At 45.1% G+C, this 23,279-nt stretch overlaps 1 protein-coding gene across 1 annotated transcript in view; it reads right to left on the bottom strand.

Moving 5' to 3' along the window:
* Positions 1–20,415, bottom strand: part of MCCC1 (methylcrotonyl-CoA carboxylase subunit 1) — a 60,276-nt gene extending 39,861 nt beyond the window's left edge. Inside the window, exons 1-4 of the mRNA XM_004708693.2 lie at positions 20,272–20,415; positions 16,419–16,465; positions 12,919–13,055; positions 8,407–8,502 (exon numbers count right to left, since the gene is read on the bottom strand). Of these exons, the coding sequence (XP_004708750.1) occupies positions 8,407–8,502; positions 12,919–13,055; positions 16,419–16,465; positions 20,272–20,360 (369 nt within the window). The 5' untranslated portion in view covers positions 20,361–20,415. The remainder of the gene's footprint in view (positions 1–8,406; positions 8,503–12,918; positions 13,056–16,418; positions 16,466–20,271) is intronic.
* Positions 20,416–23,279: the final 2,864 nt, after the last annotated feature.

Here is a 23,279-nt window from a genome sequence, read left to right as displayed (position 1 = left end):
TCTGCTGACCCTTATGAATGTTTTCCAATTGAGTCTGATGAGGTGCCAAGTCTTCGAAAGGCTTCACCGAGAGGAATAAGAGCGTGCACAGACTGGGAGAACATCGTCAGCAATGACACAAGTTGTGATACGCAGATGACACAACCTTGCTAGTGGAGAACAAAGAGGCCTTGAAGCACCTACTGATGCAGGTCAAAGGCTACACCCTTCAGTATATATTAAACCTCAGCATAAAGAAAACAAAAATCCTTTCATCTGGAAATTAGACATTAAACAGAGAAAAAAACTGAAGTTATCAAGGATTTCATTTTTTGCTTGTATTCGGTCAATATTCATGGAAGTAGCAGTCAAGGGATCAAATGCATTTTGCCTAGGCAAATCTCCTGGACAAGATTCATTTAAAGTTCTAAAGAACAAAGATGTCGCTTTTTATACAAATGTGCACCGGACCCACGTTGTGGTATTTTCAAATGCACGTGACAGCTGGACAATGAATAAAGAAGCTGGGAGCGGAATGAATGTACTCAAATCATGACATTGGTGAGGAAGAGTGAAAGTACCGTGGACTGCCAGAAGAATAAACAAATCTGTCTTGGAAGAAATATAGCCAGAATACGCCTTTGAAGTGAGGATGGCAAAACTTGGTCTCATAGACCAAGCATAAGAACAATCAGAAGGATGGTGCAGGACCGGGCAGTGTTTCGTTCTGCTACACACGGGGTTGCTATGAGTCGGAGATGATTTGACGGCATCTAACATAATAGTTATAGGTCTATGATACTTTGACTTAATATGTGTGTGTAAAGTGTGAAAGAGAAGCCACTCTAGTGGAGCAGCGGTTATACACTTAGCTACTAACCCAAAGGTCAGCAGTTCAAACCTACTAGTCACTCAGTGGAATGGGATGCTGCCATAAAGATTACCACTGCCCTAGAAACACTCAGGGGAAGTTCCAATTTGTTCTACTGGGTCACTAGGGGTTGGAATTGACTTATTTGCAATGGGTTTGGTTTTTTGTTTTTAAAGTATGTGTGGTAGTTACATAATCTGCTGTCAGTTTGGGACTTGAGAGGACTAAGAGTGACAGGGTAGAGTCTAGTCTGTCAGTTGGGTCATAGCCAATGAGGCCTCTGTGTGGGCATGGCCTTCCCCTGAGAATTCTGGGAATTCCTGTATTTTCCTCCTTGGAGGTGAGACACTTCTCTCTTGGCTCACTCCCTGACACGACATGTCACTATGCTGATAGACCCTGTGCCCTGGGAACTGGAGGAGCCACGTGGAGGCCCCTGCCAGCGCTGAGATATTTCTACCGCCACTGGATACAAAACACTTTGCACACACTGGCCTGTGATCATCCTGCACTTGGCATCATTGCATGTGTTTTGTGAGTCTGAAAAGGACTTTATAGATTGATATTGGACATATGGGCTAATATCCGACTTATGGATGTGATCTGGACTGGGCTGGGATGTTTTCTCAATATTCAATTGCTAGTGTATATAAAGGTCTTTCTTATACACATGAGTTTCTATGGATTTGTTTCTCTAGTCCACCTGGACTAACACAGTATAAGAAAAGGGAACATCTTTTTATATACAGATACCTAATTATACTAACACAATTCACTTTCCTCATTGAATTACTTTGGCATCTTTATTCAAAAATAAGTTAACCAAGTACACATGAGTTTATTTTTAGGATTACTATGCTCTATTCACATGTACTTTTATCTTTAGAGCAGCACCATACTACCGCGGTTACTGTACCTTCAGAATGAGTTTTGACATCAACAGTGCAAACTCTTAGCGTTTTAGTCTTTTCCAAATTGTTAAGCTATACTGGATCTTGGTTGTTTTAAGATCAACTTGTCAATTTTTTCCAAAAAACAACCTGCTGAAATATTGATAAAGACTACTAAATCTACAATTTGGAATTTTAATTTTCTACAAATTTCAATTTGGAAATCTTAACAGGACTATGTCTTCAAGTCAGGAGCACAATCTAGCTAGCTATTTATTCAGAACTCTAAATTTCTTCAGCCGTGGTTTGGAATTTTCACATACACAGTCCTGAACTTCTTTGCTAACTGGACTACTTAAGCACTGGATTTTTATTGGCATTACAGTGAATGTATTTACCACATATACTCGTGTATAAGCCAAGTTTTTCCAGCACATTTTTAAGGCCATTTTTTGTGGTAAAATTAGGTGCCCCCACTGGAGATCCCCTTGCAGAGGGGTCTCGGGGAGGAGACGAGCCAGTCAGGGTGCGATGTAGCAACGATGAAAAATACAACTTTCCTCTAGTTCCTAAATACTTCTCCCCCCACACACACACACACACTATCATGATCCGAATTCTACCTTGCAAGTCTGGCTAGACCAGAGGATGTACACTGGTACAGATAGGAACTGGAAACACAGGAATCCAGGGCAGATGATCCTTTCAGGACCAGTGGTGTGAGTGGTGATACTGGGAGCGTAGAGGGAGGGTGGGTTGGAAAGTGGGAACCTCCTCCCTGGGGGATGGACAACAGAAAAGTGGGTGAAGGGAGATGTCGGACAGGGCAAGATATGACAAAATAATAATTTATAAATTATCCAGGGCTCATGAGGGAGGGGGGAGCAGGGAGGGAGGGGAAAAAAATGAGGACCTGATGCCAGGGGCTTAAGTGGAGAGGAAATGTTTTGAGAATGATGAGGGCAATGAATGTACAAATGTGCTTTACACAATTGATGTATGTATGGATTGTGATTAAGAGTTATATGAGCCCCTAATAAAATGATTAAAAAAAATTAGGTGCTTCGGCTGATATTCATGTTGGCTTATACTCGAGTATATATGATTTCTATATACTCTATGAATATATATAGGATTCCATATGAATATATAGAATTCTTGAGTATATATGGGATTTCCCTAATTTCATTTTCTGACGGTCCTTCTTTTTTATAGATACTTAATTTGAAAGAGCTCTTAGATGAACTTGATACATATATATTCTCCTTGTACAACAGAAAAGCAGCTCTCTCCCTGAAAAAAAGTAAAATCCAATGGCACGATTTGGGGATAGCCTTAATGAATTTTATGAATTTCCCTTAGGAAGAATAACTTAATACACTCAAACCAAGAAATTCTTGAACATTTAAATGAATTGGATTAAAAGAAAAACACCACCACCACGTGGACCCTACGTCCCTGGCCATCCGACATGTGCAGGATTTCAGCTACCCCTTCTCTCTGGTCAGCCACGGGAGGGTCAGTCTGCTTAGAATGTTCATCCGCAGTACTGATGCGTCTTCCACGGGAAGGATGTCTCGAGTCTGCTTAGTACTTGTTCGGGCAAAGGCTCGGAGCCATGCAGCTGCTCTTTTAAGATGGGAACTGGCTGCGCAGAACAGAGACTTGCCCTTTCCAGAGTGGAGAGGATAAAGCCAGACTCGTTAAATTCTTTGAACCAGGAATTTCCTCCCCACAGCTGCCAGGCTTAGAGTATGGGTTTCCTTTTGGGCCACCACACAGACTGCCTGTAGTTAGTGAAATAGCTTGCTACATGCGTGATGATACTTGTCAGTGATGTTGAAACAATGGGAGTCAAAAGCCTCTCTTCCTGGAGGCCAGGTTAAACAAAAAAAGGCTGGGGGGCGCGGGGTGGAGACGGGACACTTCTACAAGGCAGGCAGCCTCAGAAGCTAACACCATCACTGAGGGGCCATGGCCAAAGCAAACATTTTATCAAAATAAAATAAACCTATAGCACAGCACACACATTGAACAGGCATAGAACTCCATGTGCTTCATTTTCATACACTGAATAGACTCAGATCGAGACACAGAGCAGTACCAGGATTCCAGCAGGCCCTAGTTATTGCAGCACACGCACCCATCATTAGTGTCGTGGCAAGGCTCCTTGGGGGATTCCGATCTGCTGCCAGACTTGACGGCTACCTCCCATCGAGGGACATGCATACTATGACATCTTGTAGGTTCAGCGCAGGCCTGCCATTGTTCTGGGTGGATGCCCCTGAGTCCAGTCTGACTCAAAAGACCCTGTGTGAGAGAATAAAACCACCCATAGAGTTTTCTGGGCTGTGATCTTTGCTGAAGCAACTTGCCAGGACCTTGAGCCTCTCTCTGCTAGGCAGGTTCAAACTGCCAACCTTTTAGTTAGCAGCCAAGCACTTACGCACTGCACCACACGGCACCAACAATATAGGCATTGTTGGGGTTAGTGTAGTGAGGTGGCATCCAGGTGGTTCTGATTCACGGTGACCCAATGCACAGAGAACCAAGCACGGACTCCTAGAAGTGGCCTTGCTGTGGCCTTTAGGTGCCAGCACCCCCAGGAAGACCCCACTGCAGAGCCCTGAGCAACAGCCGAGGAGACTGCCTCGTCTCAGGACTGAGCTGCTCCAGCCTCTTCTCTAGCCGGAGGGCACAGGTTGTCATCTCTGCAGTTATTAATAGGGTAATTTGTTGTTGTTGTTGTTTTGCTCTTAGAACTGAGGTCACTAACTCCTGTATTAAATTCCCCGTTGAAAAAATACCTCGTGGAATTTCAGTGTTTGACCTGAACCCTGAGAGCATGGTCGTTCACTGCCTTCACCTTGGCACTGTAGGTTTTGCATCCCTTGAGCTCTCCAAGAGGTTTTCACCCCAGAGCTTCGGCAGTTCTGTCAGCCCGAACATTTTCCCTGAGTGCCTTGCATGGTTGGTTCATCCTCCTCATTTCGGCCTTTCTTCAATTGTCACCCCTCGGGTGGGCCTCCTTGGGCTCGCCATTTAAAAGCACCTCCCAACTAGTTGTTCTCCATCCCCTAATCCTGCCGTATTTTCTTCCCACCACGTATCAGTCTCTGAGTTGCCTTGTTTCTGTTTCAAGGGAGATTTTCTGGTTCACCATCCACGTGTAGCTCCCTAAGGGAGGGGACTGTGTCTCTGAGTCCCTGTTGGAGTCAAGTTCAGGAGCTGGCACAACGCAGGAGACCAGTTAATGTTTGTTGGGGGAATAAACGCATGAATGACCGAGAAGGGGAAAGAGAGCATTACAGGCAGGCAGAATACCATGAGCAAATGAGCAGAAGAAATCAGTATGGTACATCAAGGAGACGGAGGAAAAGTCCCCTCTGGCTATACTGAAGAACTAGCAGCGAGAAATGTGTTTTGACAATCAGAATGGGAACATTTTAGAAATTTCTAAATGGCAGGCTAACCACGAAGCTGTGTCAATTGAGGGATGTGGTTGTTATTGTTAAGTGCCATCTCGTGGGTTCCAACTCAGAGTGACCCCAAGTCCGAGAGAATAATGGACCACCAACTCAGAGTGACCCCACGTCCGAGAGAATAATGGACCACCCCATCCTGAGCCATCCTCACCATCATCGCCACGTTTGCATCTCTTGTCACAGGCACTGCATCATCCCATCTCGATAACGGGCCTCCTCCTTTCGGCTGGCCCTCCCCTTTGCCAACACAATGGCCTTCTGACAAAGTATCCAAAGTCCCTGAGAAAAAAATCTCACCGTCCTCACTAGCACAGAGCAAGGCAGAATCAGTTTTTCTTCGGGCAGTCTGCAGTACTTTCCATATTCCTGGCCCACATTACACTGCAAATATATTCATTATTTTCTGGTCTTCTTATCCACTGTCCACTCTGATAGGTGGAAGAGGGGATTAAAAATACTCTGGCTTCAGGCAGGAACACCTTAGTCCCCAAAGGGGGACCTTAGTTCTTTAAGACTTTAAAGAATTTTTTTTTTTGCAACACATCTGCCCAATGTCGCAGGTCATTTGATCTCTTGACTGTCACTTCTACGAGTGTTGAGTATGGCTCCAAGGAAAATCAAATCCTTGACAACGTCCCTCTTTTCTCCGTTGATCATGATCTTGTTTACGGATGCTGTTGTGTCAATTTTTGCTTTCTTTATAGCAGTGGTTCTCAATCTTCCTAATGCCGTGACCCTTTAATACAGTTCCTCATGTTGTGGTGACGCCCCCCCCCCCCAACCATAAAATTATTTTCGTTGCTACTTCATAACTATGATTTTGCTACTGTGATGAATTGGGCAACCCCTGTGAAAGGGTCGTTCGACCAACCCACCCCCAATGGGGTCGCGACCCACAGGTTGAGAACTGCTGCTTTACAGTGAGTTTTAATCGACATCAAAAGCTTTGGTCTTTGATTTTCAGCAACTGCTTCAAGTTCTCTCTGCTTTCAGGAAGCACAGTTGAGGCACCTGCACATCGCAAGTTACTAAAACCTTCCTTCAATCCTGCTGCCGTGGTCTTCTTCATTGGGCCTAGCTCCTTGACTTCTGTCCTTGCATCATCAATAAAACACAAACAAACATCTGGGTGGTATTCTCTGCTTTCAGCAAAGATCCATCTGACATCAGCAATAATAGAGACACTAGGGAAATGGAGCGGCATCAAACAAACAAACAGCAAAGATAATCATGACACTCATACTTATGAAATAGTCATCTAATTGCATATAGAAATGGTCAGATAGGGCATGCACATATGTAAGCATATTTATATATGACGATGGGGAACTAGATCTATGTGAATATATGTATAGATTTATAGTATTAAGGTAGCAGATGGACATTGGGCCTCCACTCAAGTACTCTCTCAATACAAGAACACTTTGTTCTATTAACCTGGCATTGCATGGTGCTCACCTTCCCGACACGATAGATGAAGACAAAGCGGTTACATAAATAAATGTGGTGAAGAAAGCCCAGCTATCAAAAGAAATAGGGTCTGGGTTCTTAAAGGCTTGAAGATAAACAAGTGGCCATCTAGCTCAGAAGCAACAATGCCCACATGGAAGAAGCACACCAGCCTGTGTGATCACGAGGTGTCGACAGGATCAGGTATCAGGCATCAAAGACCCAGAACACAAAATCGTATCATTGTGAATGAGGAGAGTGCAGAGTGGAGACCCAAAGCCCATCTGTAGGCAATTGGACATCCCCTCACAGAAGGGTCACAAGGAGGAGACGAGTCAGTCAGGGTACAACATAGCGCCGATAAAACATACAACTTTCCTCTAGTTCTTTAATGCTCCCCCACTATCATGATCCCAATTCTACCTTACAAATCCAGCTAGACCAGAGCATGTACACTAGTACAGATAAGAGCTGGAAACACAGGGAATCCAGAACAGATAAACCCCTCAGGACCAATAATGAGAGTAGCTGTACCAGGAGGGGAAGGGGGGGGGAACCAATCATAATGATCTACCTATAACCCCCCCTGGGGGATGGACAACAGAAAAGTGGGTGAAGGAAGACATAGGTCAGTATAAGACATGAAGAAATAATAATAATTTATAAATTGTCAAGGGTTCATGAGGGAGGGAGAGATAAAATGAGAAGCTGATACCAAGTGCTCAAGTAGAAAGAAAATGTTTTGAAAATGATGCTGGCAACAAATGTACAAGTGTGCTTGACACAATGGATGGATGTATGGATTGTGATAAGAGTTGTACGAGCCCCCAATAAATTGATTTTTTTTTAAAAGAAAAGAAAAAAATGGTCAAATAGGTAAGGATTTAGAAATTGAAAATCCAGCTATAAACATCCACCTAAGAGACAGATCATAAGGGTCTGATGGTCTGATTTTAAAAAAATTAAAAGGACCATTTCTGAAGATAATTCAAAGAATGATTTAACACAAGTTGGTTCCTCATTGCTTTATAAGAATCAAGGAGAGATATAATAACATCTTTTTTTAAAGCTAGGGTACTAAAAACCAAAAACAGGGAGTAGGGTCCTTTGCGAGAAACTGGGAAGGAGAGAGATTTCTCTCTTGGTTTTAGTTTACCTTATAGTTTAGCTTGCCTCTATTTCCCCCAAATTACCAGATGGTCCTAGGATCTGCATTTGAAGGTAGAAAGGTTGAATTGAGTTCTCTCTTAATTTCAACATATCCTTGAGAGCCTCCCCCATCTGTTTCCCCAAAGATCTCGAGTGCAGAGTCAAGGAGTCGGGAGGAAGGCAGAGTGGTGGAGGAACGGAAGGGCTATGCCTCCGCTCAGATGACATCCCAAGAAGCAAATGGGAAAATCTTGGGGATGAGAAACCCACACCTAGGTCTCAGTCACTTCTGCTCTTGGGGAAATTCTGAGGCTTTAGAAGATAACTTTCACAGGAAGCAAAGACAAAAGCTAAATTCCTTGGGTAAAGTTTGATTCTTTACCACATCCGTGCCAACAAACAAACAAAACCCCAAACACTTGGGTGTTGGAACTTCTTCAATTGTGAACTTGTATCAAAGGAAAAGTGTTCTAAGTGGGCTAGGTGTTGAAAAATAATGCATTTCTAGGAGTAATTAGGAATCTTCTACAAAGTACAGAGGCGTAGGCCACACTCGTTGTATAACTGCTGTCACAATGCTTACCTGTGCAGCGGAGATCTTGGCCACGTGGATGATGTTCTCCATAGCGAGGTAGCTCTGCTGGGAGGGAGCAGGGCCAATGCAATATGCTTCGTCTGCCTGTTTTAGAAAAACGACACGCTTACAACAGTGCACCCCTACTGCACTACAGCGCTGCTTCAGGATTATTTAAAAAAAAGTTGGCTCTTATGAACAATGCACGAACTGAGATACAGCAATACGAGCTCACTCACGCCCATGTCAATCAAAATAAACCAATCTTGGGATTGGTTGCCAGCGGAGGATGTCAGAGCCCGCTTTCGTGGGGACCCTCCCCACTGGAGAGGAGTTAGGATGGAAACCAGGGCACTGAAAGCAGCAGCCATTACTCATGCTGCAGCTCTTTGCGGCAAAAATACTCATAGATGTATTAACGCCCCCAAGTTACAATTGGGTAACAAAGTTCATTGAAGTTGCTGTAGTAATTAGGGTACCATACACGTGGCGGCTGTTGGATACCACCCTCTAAAACAATCATGTGACCAGAATGTCCTTTGATGTAGATGAGCTAGAAAACGTCATTCATGCCACTGGCTGTCTGGAGTCTATCGTGCACTGGAGAAGCCATGAAACATGATCACGTATCATGGAGGGAGCAGCTGCCAGCACAGCAGTGAACAAGGCAACTGTCCCTGTCCAGACAGAGAGACAGACAAGGGGAACACATTCACATACTTCACGACATGAAACACGCATTCACACATTTGATGGCAACTATGATCAAGGAGTGAAGGAAACTCAAAGGACATCAGGTGAGGTAAGACCCAATCTGGTCAGAGGTGGTCAGGGAAAACTCCTCCGGCATGGCTAGGTTCGGCCAGACAAATGGGTGGAGGGTGTGGGGTTAGACAGAGGAAACAACCTATGTGGGGTACACCTGGCCCATCTGAGGAACTGAAAGAGTATCAAGTGGAGTGAACAAAGGGATCAAGGGATCAGGGATGAGGCTGGGTAGGCAGGAGGCAGCTCAGTGAACAAAGGGATGAGGGATGAGGGATGAGGCTGGGTAGGCAGGAGGGAGCTCAGTGAACAAAGGGATCAGGGATCAGGGATGAGGGATGGCGCTGGGAAGGCAGGAGGGTGCCATTTCCCAAGGAGCCCTGGTCCTACAGGATGAAGTACTTACATGGTAACTGAAAGTTACCAGGGAACCCAGTCGGCAGCTCTGAAGAGGAGAAACTGGCACTCTGCCTCCGTAAGACTGAAGCCCAGAGTCCCCTGGGGTAACACATGGGGTCACCATGAGTAAGAGTGGACTCAATAGGCACCTGTCACTATCAACCAGCGGGTTCAAAGCTTTGAATTTTCACCACAGGGAACCCATAGAGTTTTGGTGTTTTTTGGTGTTTTCCCTTTCTTGTTTTGTTTTTATCTTTAAAAAAATTTTTAATGCCAAAAAACCACAAATCCATCCTCATTCTAAAGAATGTGAACAATATGAATGCAAAGTATACATTGGGCTGCTAACCTTAAGCTTGGGGGTTCAAACCTCCCAGCTGCTCTGAGGGAGAAAGATAAAGCTGTGTGTTCCCATGAAGAGTCGCAGCCTCTGAAATCCTTCAGAAGAACAGTTCTAGTTCTAGTCTGTCCAGAGGGTCACTCGATGGCTGTGGGCTGAGGTTGGTGATGATGGTTTCACAGGGATGTATGAACCGTTCTTGGGACAGAGGACACAGAGGGATGTGGGCAGGGTTGGGGTGAAGGATATGCCCGTTTGAATGGCTCCTGGTTGATTACAATTTGAAATGGCTTTGCCAATATGCCTTTTCACAGACATGTAGGAACATAACCAGGTTCTAACCCCTTTCCCCAAGTGCTCAGTACTAACCAGATTGTAGGGAGAGGACCAGCGGTAGACGCAGGGAGACTGCCTAGGAGACCGCAGCACTTGACCCGGCTAGAGATGATGGTGGCTTTGATGGGGGTTCGAAATGAGGGCAGTTGGCGAAGGGCAGAAAGAAGTGGAAGACACGTTGGGGGAGCAGAGTGACTTGCCTGTGGTGTTGTCCCAATGTGGGAGGGAGGATAAGGGGGGACATCGACTAGGATGGAAGAGGGAAGGATGCTTTCAAAGACCATCCTCAAATTTCTGGCACTGTTATTTTTGATGTGCGGTGGTCTGCCAGCGACTGGGCTGACGAAGTAGTCTGCGTGAAAACGAGGCTCAGAACAGAGGAAGCGTCATGCGTGCAGCCAGGGCACGGTAAGTTCGGTTGCTGTGGCACGTCCACCTGGGGATGGTGAGGAGGCAGCAGGACATAGATGCATCACACGCAAGAGAAAGTCTGGGCTAGAGACAGACACGTGTTTCCCATTTTTAGCAAAGCCCAGGAACAAACGGAATATTCGCCTCCACTGAGTGTAGTGGGAAAAGGAGGAGAGAGTCAAGGGCCGTCCCGAGGAACTTTAATCTTTCAGGTCTGATAGATGGTGGTGGAGATTCAACAAAAGGATACTGGGAAAGAGTACACAAGGGTCAAGGCCATGGAGAATGTCTTCTAAAAAGGAAGGTCTGCTGTGGTAGTAAATGCTGCTGAGAAGCCGTGTCAGCTGAGGACTGAAAAGACTCCATTGGCTTTAGGGACATGGACATCATTGTTGGTCTCAGCAGAAACCATTTCAAAGGGAGGGGAGGAGACAGAAGCTTGACGGGAGTTGGTTGCAAAGAGAATGGAAGGCAACGAAGAGGAAAGAGCCAGGCTAATGATTTCTCAATTGGCTCTAAAGGGGGAGAAGAAAGAAGGCTGGCTCCGGGGTCTTAAAGGCTTGAAGATAAATAAGTGGCCATCTAGGGCAGAAGCAACAAAGCCCACATGGAAGAAGCACACCAGCCTGTGTGATCATGAGGTATCGATGGGATCAGGTATCAGGCATCATCAGAACAAAAAATCATATCATTGTGAATGAGTGCAGAGTGGAGACCAAGGGCCCATCTGTGGACAATTGGACATCCCCTTACAGAAGGGTCACGGGGAGGAGATGAGCCAGTCAGGGTGCAGTGTAGCAATGATGAAACATACAACTTTCCTCTAGTTCCTCCCCTCTAGTTCCTCCCCCAACTATCATGATCCCAATTCTACCTTACAAATCTGGCTAGACCACAGGATGTACACTGGTACAGATAGGAAATGGGAACACAGGGAGTCCAGGAAAGATGAATCCCTCAGGACCAGTGATGAGAGTGGCAATACCGGGAAGGTGGAGCGAAGGTGGGCTAGAAAGGGGGAACTGATCACAAGGATCTACATATAACCCCCTCCCTTGGGGACAGACAACTGAAAAGTGGGCGAAGGTAGACACCGGACAGTATAAAACATGACAAAATACTAATAATTTATAAATTATCAAGGGCTCATGGGGGCGGTGTTATGGAGGGAGGGGAAAATGAGGAGCTAATACCAAGGGCTCAAGTAGAAAGCAAATGTTTTGAGAATGACGAGGGCAACAAATGTACAAATGTGCTGGACACAATGTATGGATGGATGGATTGTGATAAGAGTTGTATGAGCCCCCCAATAAAATGATATTAAAAAAAAAAATGGCTGGGTGTGAACATGGGCACATGGGACTAGCAATGACTAGGCATGTGGGAGCAACAACTACAGCACATCGATATGCTGCCGGGAAGGGCCCGGTGACTGAAGACACTTCACTGTAAGTGGAAGGTGCTTCAGAAGGCGGGAGAAGGAACCTAGATGCAGGCAGACGACAGGCTTTGGATGAGCAGAGGATGAACATGGAAGCAGGCAGGCAGCAGATGCTGTGGCACGAAGCTCATTCAAACAGTTTTATCTTCAAGACGGCACCAAGAATAAGGTGGTAGAGGAGGCACCAGAGGTCTGAAAGGCGCAAAAAAAGGTCTGAAGTAGTCACTGCCCAGACTGGGAAAGAAATGGCTAGCGAGTCACACGGACCCGCTATGCAAAAGCACGGGGGGTTGGTCCCCACGGATCGACATTGGTGCTTGAAGTTTCGCTGCAGGCATCAGGAAGGTCAACAGCTGTGGGCATCCTTGACTGGGGTTCTCTCCGTGGAGAACATTCACAGGGCTCAAGGGAAGACGGGCTTTTACATAATAACTTTACGGACAAACCCAAGTTCAGAAACGTTCAGTGACTGGCCTAAGACCACGTGGCCAGGAAGTGGCCATTGATCTCACATCAGGATCTGGATACGTGCTACTCAAAATGTGGTCTGTGGGCCACTATCTGTGAATGGCTTGAACTCATCCTCATGAGGTAAGGATTTTGCCTGTTCAGTCAGCTGGACCATTAAGCACACAAACAATCCAATGGCTGGTGTAATTGGGAAATGTTCCCAAGTGGAATGATCAGTAAATAGGTTTACCTTACCTACCTACATACACAATGCCGATACTAACACATACAAGCTTGGCTGATTTAACGTACTAACAGTTTGACACAATAATCAAAAGAATCACTTTCGAAGATTGGCGTGTAGCTTGAAGCAACATACCATGTGTACATGCATGGCGTTCCTGTCAGCGTCACTGTACACAGCCACGGACTGCACACCCATGTTTTTCGCCGTTCGCATCACCCTGCAGGCAATTTCTCCTCTGTTTGCAATGAGAACCTTGGTAATGCTTCTTCCTGCATAGAACACCATGAAAAGCACACATACATTTTCCCGGGAGCAATAAGTGAGGCTGAGAATCTATCTATGACATTAACCCATTTAGAACACGTTTGTTTGCGCAAGTCAGCAGGATGGAGCCTAAAATTACGGTGCTATATTAAATAGTACATTTAATTTATCTTCGCTGAAATTCAAGTTACCTTATTAATGTAAGCACTTATAATATATGAGTTTTCATTTAAGTTTAAAAAGCCCATCGAGACCTCATTAAAAGATGCTCTGTTATGCCAAAGATCAAATTACAATAGCTTAAAAAATAATAACAATGAATAAAAAAACAAAAATTAAACTCATACCATTGAGTCAATGCTGACTCATAGTGACCCTATAGGACAGGATGGAACTGCCCCTGCGGCTTTGCAAGACTGTGACTCTTTACGGGAGTAGAAAGTCCCACCTTTCTCCCAAGGAGCACCTGGTAGTTTCAAACTGTGTACCTTGAGATGAGTAGCCCAACTCGTAACCCTATGCCAAGAGGGATCCTCTCACAATGAGCAGTAACGAATATTTTGTAAATATTTCCTATGTCCCAAGCCCTATGCTAAAGGCTCAACATGGACTTAAATTTCACAACAGTTCTATACAGTAGATACACTGTTATTATCTCACTTTTAAAGGTGGACAATGCCAGCCGGATGAAGTATTCTTTTCCTGAAATCACACAGCCAAAGAGGTGGTCGATCCAGGATCAGATCCCAGGCAGCCTCGCTCCTTGACTGGACCTGTACTTGCCCTGCAACCTGACGCCAGCCATGCATGCTCAGCAGCGGTGGTTCTCCGGCAACCTACCGAAGGCCCACTGGCATCGATGCCACAGTGAGATGCTATCGCATTAACATTCAAAATGCATTTGAGCATCCCGTATGAAATAAATGTTTGCTGGCAGACGATCATGTTACCACAAACCCACAAATCCACCGCCACAAAGGCAATTCCAACTCACAGTGACCTTATCCAGGGCTTCTGAGATTCTAAACCTTGCAGTTAGCTGCTTACCGCCCAACCCACGGAGTCCCCAGGGCTCCTTCAAGGAAGCTCTCTGTATCATTTAAAAGCGTGTTTCTCAGTGGAGCCTGACAGAGATCCACGGTTGCTCCAAGCTGCTGGGATGAGACTTTTGTATCGGGGAAGGGAGGGACCACATCCCATCAAGCCAAAGCTACCGGTTTATCTGCTTTATGTAACTGGGAATCCTGTGCAAAATTTTATTAGAAAAATATTCTGTTACTTTAAAGGTTTGTTTTAAAAGCACTGATTTAGCCCAGAGGTAGGTGGGGTTTTTTTGTTTGTTTGTTTTGTTTTTTGCCAAAGACCATTTGGATATTTATAGCTTCATCCTCAGGCCAGATGGGTCAACCATTTCGTTCACTCACCCCTAATGTGATGGCTCGAACTAGTTCCCTGCGGCGAGGTGTGCAAGGTTAGCCGGGCTTTATGCAGACCTTGGGCCACTGTTGCCCACCCTGGTTTAGATATAGTATTTTTCCCAAGGAGCCCTGGTGGCATAAGAGTTAAGCATTCGGCTGCTAACTGACAGGTCAGCAGTTCAAACCCACACAGCAGCTTTGTGAGGGAAACAACCTGGCTATCAGCTCCCACCAAGAGTACATTCTAGAAAACCCTAGCAGGCAATTCTACTTTGTTAAATGGGGTCACTATGAGTTGAAAGTTAACTTGAGGACACTAGATAACAAAGTTTGTTTTTTTTTTAAAGTTATTTTTTCCCAGTTAGTAACACTACAGATAGTCACCCAGACAGAAATAACATAAATGTAAAACATTTCCATTCATCAGCAAGATAGAACTTTCATATAAGTAGTGGAAACCATGATTGGCTTCTTACTAAGAATATTTTCATGAAAATCATCAAAGTTGAGAATTGATTCTGCTCTACACAAATTACATGAGAGACAGATGAAGCTGTCTGCTCCCGTAGAGATTTCCAGCCTCAGAAACGCGATATAATGATGGGGGTAGGGGAATAGTAAGGGTTCTAAAATTGATGGCGAGGAGGGTGTAGTTTTTCTGGTCATGTTTGATCAATCGAATTGTATCTGAGAGGAATTACTGAGAGCTGAACAATGGGTAAACATGATAGTGGGGCTGAAGGAAAGGGAAAAAAAGTATACATAGATATGTATATACAGAAACATATGTATATATAGAAACATAGGTGTATTCGTTTATATAGGTACATATATGCAAACACAACAAGGAAGCAGATGGACTTTAGGCCTCTACTTAAATCTTACCTCAGTACTAGAACGCTTTGTTCTACTAATGTGGCAATGCATAATGCTCACCTTCCCAACACGATTGCTGAAGACAAATGGGTATATAAGCAAATGTGGTAAAGAAAGCTGAAGGTGCCCAGCTATTAATAAATATAGCATCTATCTAGCCGAGAAGCAACAAAGTCCACATGGAAGAAGCACACCAGCCTGTGTGATCATGATGTGTCCACGGGAATAGGTTTCAGAAATTCAGAAGTAACCCAACCAAATCGCTGTGAAGGGATGTGGACATAGTGGAGACCCAAAGCCCACCTATAAGATAACTTGGTCAGTCCCTCTCAGAAGGGCCACATGGAAGGGTGCAGTATAGTACTAATGAAACACATAACTATCCTCTAGCTCTCTAATATTTCTTCTCCTTGCTCTTATGGTCTTGGTTTCATTAATCTTGTTAGAGTTTCATATGTTCATTGGTATATTTAAGATCCTTCGATACCTGAAAGCCAAGATAGACAACCCTTCAGAAACAGTGGCGGGCGGAAGGGCTCCCTAAAGGTATCAGAAGGGGGCCAGGAGAGGGGGTGGGGGGTGTTAAGGAGCGTAAAGGAGAGCTGATAACATTGGTGACTGTGTAAATAACCCTACTCGAGGGAAGTGAATAACAGAATTGCAGGCAAATGGATATATTGTATGGTGTAAGATATGGAAAAACACTAATAATAAGGGTTCCTGGGGGTAGGATGGTAGGTGGGAGACGGGGGTGGATAAAGGGGAGTTGATATCAAGGAGTTCAAGAAGAAAGAAAATGTTTTGAAACTGACTGTGGTAGCAATTGTACCATACTGCTGGACGTAATTGTTATTATACAATGTTATGATAGCTGTAAGAGCTCCTAATAAAATGATTAATAAGAAAAGAAGAAGAAAAATTTTACAGAGGCCCTATGTATCAGAATGGACTCAACGGCCGTGGGTTTAGTATGTTTGTATGTTTTATGCACAGACGAAAGGATTAAGCACTTTCATTCTTAATTCACAATCTGAATCCAACTGGAAACAATCCAACAAAGACTACACACAGTACCTGTGGTGGCCGAATACCTCCTGGTTCCCCGGTTCCATGTCCATCTCCTAGGAAATAAATCCACACGAAGTCGAATGAAATGGGTTGGGAAAGATCAGTCACTTTTCTTTCAGAAGAAGCTAATTTTATAAAACAAGGAAACCAAGCCCTGAGATGACCTTGCCGAAGCCTTGAGTCAACTAGCAAAGGAACTTTGCCAGTGGGAAAACAAAACCAGAAATTAACCTGGTAGTCAGGAGCTACACTCTTGGTTTTTCTCCCCGGCTCAAGTGCCCTTGAACAAGCTACTAGAACATCTAAAGCCTGCGGGCCATCCGCGTTCCCGAGGCTGGCACAGGATCAGGTTCAGAGACGATAAGAAGTCTGCTTTAAGTTCCAGTCAAACTAGAATTAGGAAACGTACCGATCAGGTTCACTCCTTGGATAAGACAATCGCTATGAAATCCAGAGAAGCAAAGGGCAGAGAGCTGAAAGAGGGCTGAGTGGGGGGCCAGGAGAGCTAAGTCCTCATTCAAGCTCACGACTGACCAGCTGCTGGTGATGTTATGCAAGTCACGTCACATCTGCATTTAACTTTTGGTCATCATCATCCCCCTGCTGAACAAACAAGGTCCCTGGGTGGCACCACAGGTGTGTGGTCAACCACTAGCCAAAAGGTTGGCAATTCCCCCAGAAGCAACAAGGAAGGAAGGCCTGGCAATCGACATCCATTAGCTCACAACCCTTGGAAACACTAGGGAAGCACAGTTTAACTCAGGAGCATCCAGGGTCTCCGGGGTCACCACGAGTCAGAATGGACACAACAGACCTACCCTTCAAGCCTGAACTCACTTGCCCCCTGGGAGCGAATTAGCAGGCCTATGAAGTGAACACCACCCTCAACGGGGAACCGACCCCTCAAGATAACCAACCATTCGAGACCAAAAGGGCAGCATTTCCTCCCAAAGTTCAGCAGGCCGAGAGTCACAGGAAAGGGCAGGTGCAAACGTGGGACCCAGGGAGGGCATTCCAACCAATGGCAGGAAACAAAATGTGTACCCACTCTTGCAAGGGTAACTAATGTGCTGTAATATTTCACCTAAAACACAACTTTCTAAAATTAACTCAACAGAAACGTTGGTTTTTTTAGAGTGCTGTTAAGGGCTGGTTCTCCCTTGTGACCTTATGTACAAAAAAAGAAACCCCACATCGGCCTGATGCCACTCTGTCCTCCTCACAATTGTTGGTAGGTTTGAACACATTGTTAGCGCCACCGCGGTCAGTTCGTGTCATTCAGGACCGTCCTCCCTCTACTTTACCAAACGTGATGCCCTTCTCCAGGGACTGGTCACTCCGGATAACACAGCCCACGTAGGTGAGACACAGCCTCAGCTTTCTCCCTTCTAAGGAGCATGGTGGCTGTATGCCTTCCAAAATAGATCTCTCTGTTCTCTGGGAAGTCCATGGTATTCTTCACCAAGACTACAGTTCAAAGTCATCAATGCCTTCAGTCCTCCTTGTACATAATCCAAGTTTCATATGTATAAGAGGCTGCTGGAAAGACCATGGCTTGGGTCAGGGGCACGTTAGTCCCCAAAGTGACCTCTTCATTTTTTGACACTTCAAAAGGTCTTTTATAGATTTGCCCAATGTCACTTGTCATTTGATTTCTGCGTGGCTGTTTCTTTAAGTGTTGATGGGGGATCAAGCAAAACGAAATGCCTGACGATGTCCATTTTTTCTCCATTTATCGTATATTGCTTACTGATTCAACTGCGAAGATTCTTGTTTGCCTTATGATGAGATATATCATATATACTCGTGTATAAGCCAAATTTTCCAGCACATTTTTACTGCAGTTTTGGGGTAAAATGAGGTGCCTCGGCTGATATTCAGGTCAGCTTATACTCGAGTATATATAGTATGTCATCTGCATATTAGGTTGTGAGAGTATTCCTCTAATTTTGATGCCACATTCTTCTTCATAGAGTCATTTCTTGGATTATTTGCTCAGCATATAGATTGAATACATATGGTAAAAAGATACAACTATAACACACATTGTTCCTGACTTTAAACCATGCAGTGGTCCCTTGTTCTATTAAAATTATTGCCTCTTGGCTTAGTAAAGGCTCTGTACAAGCAGTGACGTGTCTGGAATTCCTGTTTCCAGTTATCCATAGTTTGTTACGATTCACCAGTTGAATGCCTTGCAGAGTCAAGAAAACACAAGTAGGCCTCTTTCTGGTATTCTCTACGTTCAACTAACATCCATCTGACACCAGCCATGTGAATGCTCATTCCACACCCTCTTCCGGATTTGGCTTACATTTCTGGCAGCTCACTGTCCATGTACTGCTGCAACTATTTTTTAAATTGTCTACAAAATAATTTCATCTTGGTAAATCCAGTTTAACACTGATTACGCACGGCCATTGATCGATGGCCTCAAGCATTCTTCAAGTGGAGACAGACAGCGGGATGGTAAGTGCACAGAAGTTGGTTATAGTACTCCCTCTACTTCGGTTGGCACATTCCCACCAGAAAACACTAACAAACTGGTTTCCCCACTAGCTCTAGCTCTGGCACTTGCAGTCATACCTTCAAGCCTCCTGATCGTTTCCAAAGGAAGTCCTGCAACATTTGAAGATTGCTTTCACCTCCAAGGGAAGCAGCCTTAATTATGAAAAACAAAAAGCTTTGAAATCCTGTCAATTTTAGACAGACAGCAACAAAACCTGCCCAACTCGCAGATGGTGAGTGTCCCCGAGCACACAAACTCACACTGCTTCTGAGTTCTTCTAAAAGACTGAGTACGCAAAGTCTATTCCTGTGAAATGACTCCTAGGTACCAGATCTGCCCTCAACAGCAAGGATATGTCCATTGTTTAGGTGAGGAAACTGGGGCGTGGAGATGTGAAGCACTGAACTACTCCACAGGGCTCTGCTGGTACTGTGGGTCATGTGTGTTGGGCTGCTCCCTGGACCGTCAGCAGCTCCAACCACCAGCTGCTCCTCCGGAGAAAGGTGCGTTTTTCTGTCCCCACAAAGATGTACAGTCTTGGAAACCCACATGGGCATTTCTACTCTGTCCTGTAAAGTCACTATGAGTCAGAAACATTGGATGACAGTGAGTTTGATTTTTTTGTTTGTTTGATTTTGAAGCTGTACCATCTTTCCAAAATGATGACGATAATGATGAAGCAGAGAGAGAGACACCTGATACCTGGAAGGCCAATCACTAAAGTTATTGTCACTGAAGCTTGATGCTCAACCTTGGAAAAGGATCTGGAGTGGAATTAGCTAGTGAGTCACCTATCTGATAGTCGTGTTCGAACTTGAATGCAATAGGTTTTTGGCAAAAGCAATTCTGGAGCTCTCTGGAAGCTGCCCACGCTTCTGTTAGCGTCATTCCTTCCACCAAGGAGGACTGCGTCGCGGAGTCTTTCTCTGAAGCGGGGCGTGAGACCGGGACAGCGGAGCTGGAACAGGCCTGGGGCAGGTTCTGGCCCCGTTTGTTCGCACTTGCGTTCACCTTGGGCGAGCTGCTCCGCCACTTTGGCCATCGGACGAATGATCGGCTGGTGCAAGGCTCCCACCATGGGGGCCGCTGTGAGCACCCCGAGAACCGCTCGGGTCTGAGCCGACGCCGGTAGGGCGGCGGCTGCCGGCGACCAGGAGGGGATCGCGGCTCCCCAAAGCCGAGGGGATCGCGATGGAAAGCAGAGACCCCCAAGGAGGCAGGGATTTTTCTCCGTCCCCTTCCATCCTCCCCGATCGCGGCTTCTTCTCCCGCACGCACCTCGCACGGAGCTCGCGAGGCCATCCACCCGCACCCCGAAGCACAGAGCCGCCGCCCCTCCACCGTCGTTACCTCGGCGCAAGGAGCAGATTCGGGAGGCGCTGCCATCGGTTCCTCTCCACCGCCACCAGCAGCACGGCCACAGCCGAAGCCGCCGACATGGCTCCCAGGCCAGCGGCTCTCCTCTCAGGAGCACACCAGCTGTGCCATCCACCGCAAGAAGAAAAAAAAAAAAACAAAAAACTTTGCCCTGCAAGTATCTTGACCTCCACGGGCCACCGTCGAGCTTCGTGTCAAGCCAAGACCAATCACGCTCGGCATTCGGATGGGGGCGTCTCCGCTAAAACCAATCAGAGTAAAGAGCCGCGCCCCAGTGGAAGCGATTGGCCAATCAGACCGCGCGCTCGCGGGGGTGTGTTTCGGGTCTTCAGCCGGCGGGTTCTGAGTTGACGTGCAGAGGGGTTTGCTCGACCCTGAACTTCCTTAGAGCTCTGGTCGCTGTTCCTTCCGTGGCCCGGCGGTGCCTGCGCTCCGGCCGCTGCGAAGCGGAAGAATCCCTCTTGTGACCTTTACCATGAAAGCCACCAGCAAGGAGAGGAGGGACATGGGAAAAGTCAAAACTGTTTTAATTGGTTCTTGGGGTAAAGAAGAAATCAAAACCGAAATTGAGAAGATCTAGAACACAGACAATTGAAATATGAGTTGTCCATGTTGATTTGATATAGCTAAAGCAGGGCTCATAAGAACATTCACAGCGACAGTAAATTAAACATCCAACTCAAAGGGCTAGTAAAGGAATCGCAATGAAAGAAAAGAAAACTGATATCAACGGATTATTAAATCCAAGGGTTCAGGAAGAAAAGTCAAGCTAATAAAAGAAACCAAAAAAAATAGAGATGCGGTGGGCCGTGGGGGTGTGGGATATGAGTATACTTGCCATGATTAAAAAGCAAAACAAAATATTGTAAAGTGGGGGTGGGATTGTAGATATGGAAAAAATGTGGATTTGTAAGAGATTTGTACTTAATTCTAAGGAAAAATATATAGATGAGAATAATCTTATAAGAAAATAGCCCTGCTGAGGAGCTGATTCCAGTAATCCAAGTGGAAAGCGAATTTTGAGAATGATGAGGGCAACGAATGTATAAGTGTGCTTTACACAATGGATGGATGTATGGATTGTGATAAGAGTTGTATGAGCCCCAATAAAATGATTTTTTTAAAAAAGAAAGAAAGTAGCCCTGAAAAAGACCAAATCTGAGCCATCAGAAGAACTAGGGAACCTTATGAGAGAACAACTTTCCCATCTTACGAGTTACCCAGCGTGCAGACTGTTACCCATGCTACACCATGCTTCAAGACAAAATTTCATTTATTTGTAATTAGAAATAAATATTTCACAATATATAATTACATATTTTTGTGATTAATCACTTTGCTTTCATTATGTTCAATTTGTAACAATGAAAATACATCCTGTATATCAGATATTTACATTATGATTCATAACAGTAGCAAAATTGCAGTTATGAAGTAGCAATGAAAATAATTTTATGGTTGGGGGTCAGCACAACATGAGGAGCTGTATTAAAGGGTCACGGCATTAGGAAGGTTGAGAGCCACTGTTCTAGTGTACCAAGGTAGGTCAGGTACCTTAAATTGGTCTAATCTAGGCCATCTGGCAGCTCATGCTTCAGTGAACCAACCAAATAAGGAATTAGATCCTCTCTTAACCTCTCTTGCTGAGACACTGAAGGAAGAATCTGTGCTTAGGGGCCCCATATCAAGAAACTCAGACTGGTCTAATATTACATTCCTTGCACCAGTATCCCACACCTTTACAAACCATTCCCAGGGATATTTCCCAAGCTTCTGCTTGTATGCATTAGAAAACTCAAGCAGATCTTTATGAGTATAGCACACCTCTTCCTGAGTCATCATTTGAACCTCACCTTTAGGAACTTTCTGAGAATTCTAGATACAGGTCTAGAGGAAATAATGGGTGGTGGGGGTATTTCCTGGGGGCTCTCAGCAATATCTCATAACTCAGGCAATGCTCCAGATGCAGCTCCCCTTGGCATTTCAGCTTGAACAATATGGTTAAGGTGACCAAATGTGATTTGTTTTATTAATAGTGGATTAATCTCCTCAGGTGGGAGGAGTGATTGAACCTATTGACTGGGGTGGCTCAATCAACTCTAAGGGCTCAATATCCTCCTCTTCTGGGTCATCAGCCTATATGTTCCCATCCCATGTTTCAGGGTCCCAATTCTTTCTGATTAATGCCCTTACTTTAATATCAGACTCTGTTCTAGACCTGCAATTCAGCTGACGCTGTAATTCAGCTACTCGCATGAAGAGACTGGATTTGGTTTTCGGCAATGTCAGCTCTATTACTAGAGGGGAGAAGACTCTTCTTTGTAGCACATGCAGAAGCTTTTAGGTCTGTTATTCAGCACTTGAGATACACGCTTCTGAGGTTCTGAGATTATCCCTTTCCTTGATCACCATTTCTATTGTAAGGAGGACCAACCAACCAGCCTCCCTATACTTCTCAACCTGACAAAACCGCTGGGAAATATCAAACACACGATCACCCAGAGCCTCTCCTCTCACCAGCACTTCATCTATTGGTGGTGATACTGTGGATATTAGCTTTGCGATTTCACACCGTGCATGAACACCCCCCACTCTAGTAAGAGTCTCTGCCCTTTAGGGGCAGAGATGGCATTATCAGTGCTGTTAGCCTAATCAGACTGGAGGGCCAATTTCAGAAGCCCATATTTATGATCTTGTTTCTCTAGAAACACTCCCACTACCAATTGTGTTAGAGAAACAAAACCAGGCCTCTTATGATTATATATATGTTTAGATACACACAGCATGAAGGAATATAACAACTAATTAGTCCACATAGCAGTAGAGAGGGCTCAGTTCAACTCACTTCAGTGGAACAGTTAATATACTGGAAGTCTTTCAACTCACAAGAGTCACTGGGTCCAAGGTCAAGGAAGCAGCCAGCTGAGTCTTCCCTCAGGCAATGCAGGCAATACAGCCACAGGCAGCAAACAGCAGGGTGG

The sequence above is a fragment of the Echinops telfairi genome, unplaced genomic scaffold (genome assembly GCF_000313985.2).
Source record: "Echinops telfairi isolate 266 unplaced genomic scaffold, ASM31398v2 ScPeMD7_4225;HRSCAF=4972, whole genome shotgun sequence".
In the NCBI taxonomy this organism is placed as follows: Eukaryota; Metazoa; Chordata; class Mammalia; order Afrosoricida; family Tenrecidae; genus Echinops; species Echinops telfairi.
Note: the sequence above shows the minus strand (reverse complement) of the source record. Positions and strands in the feature narration are given on the sequence as shown.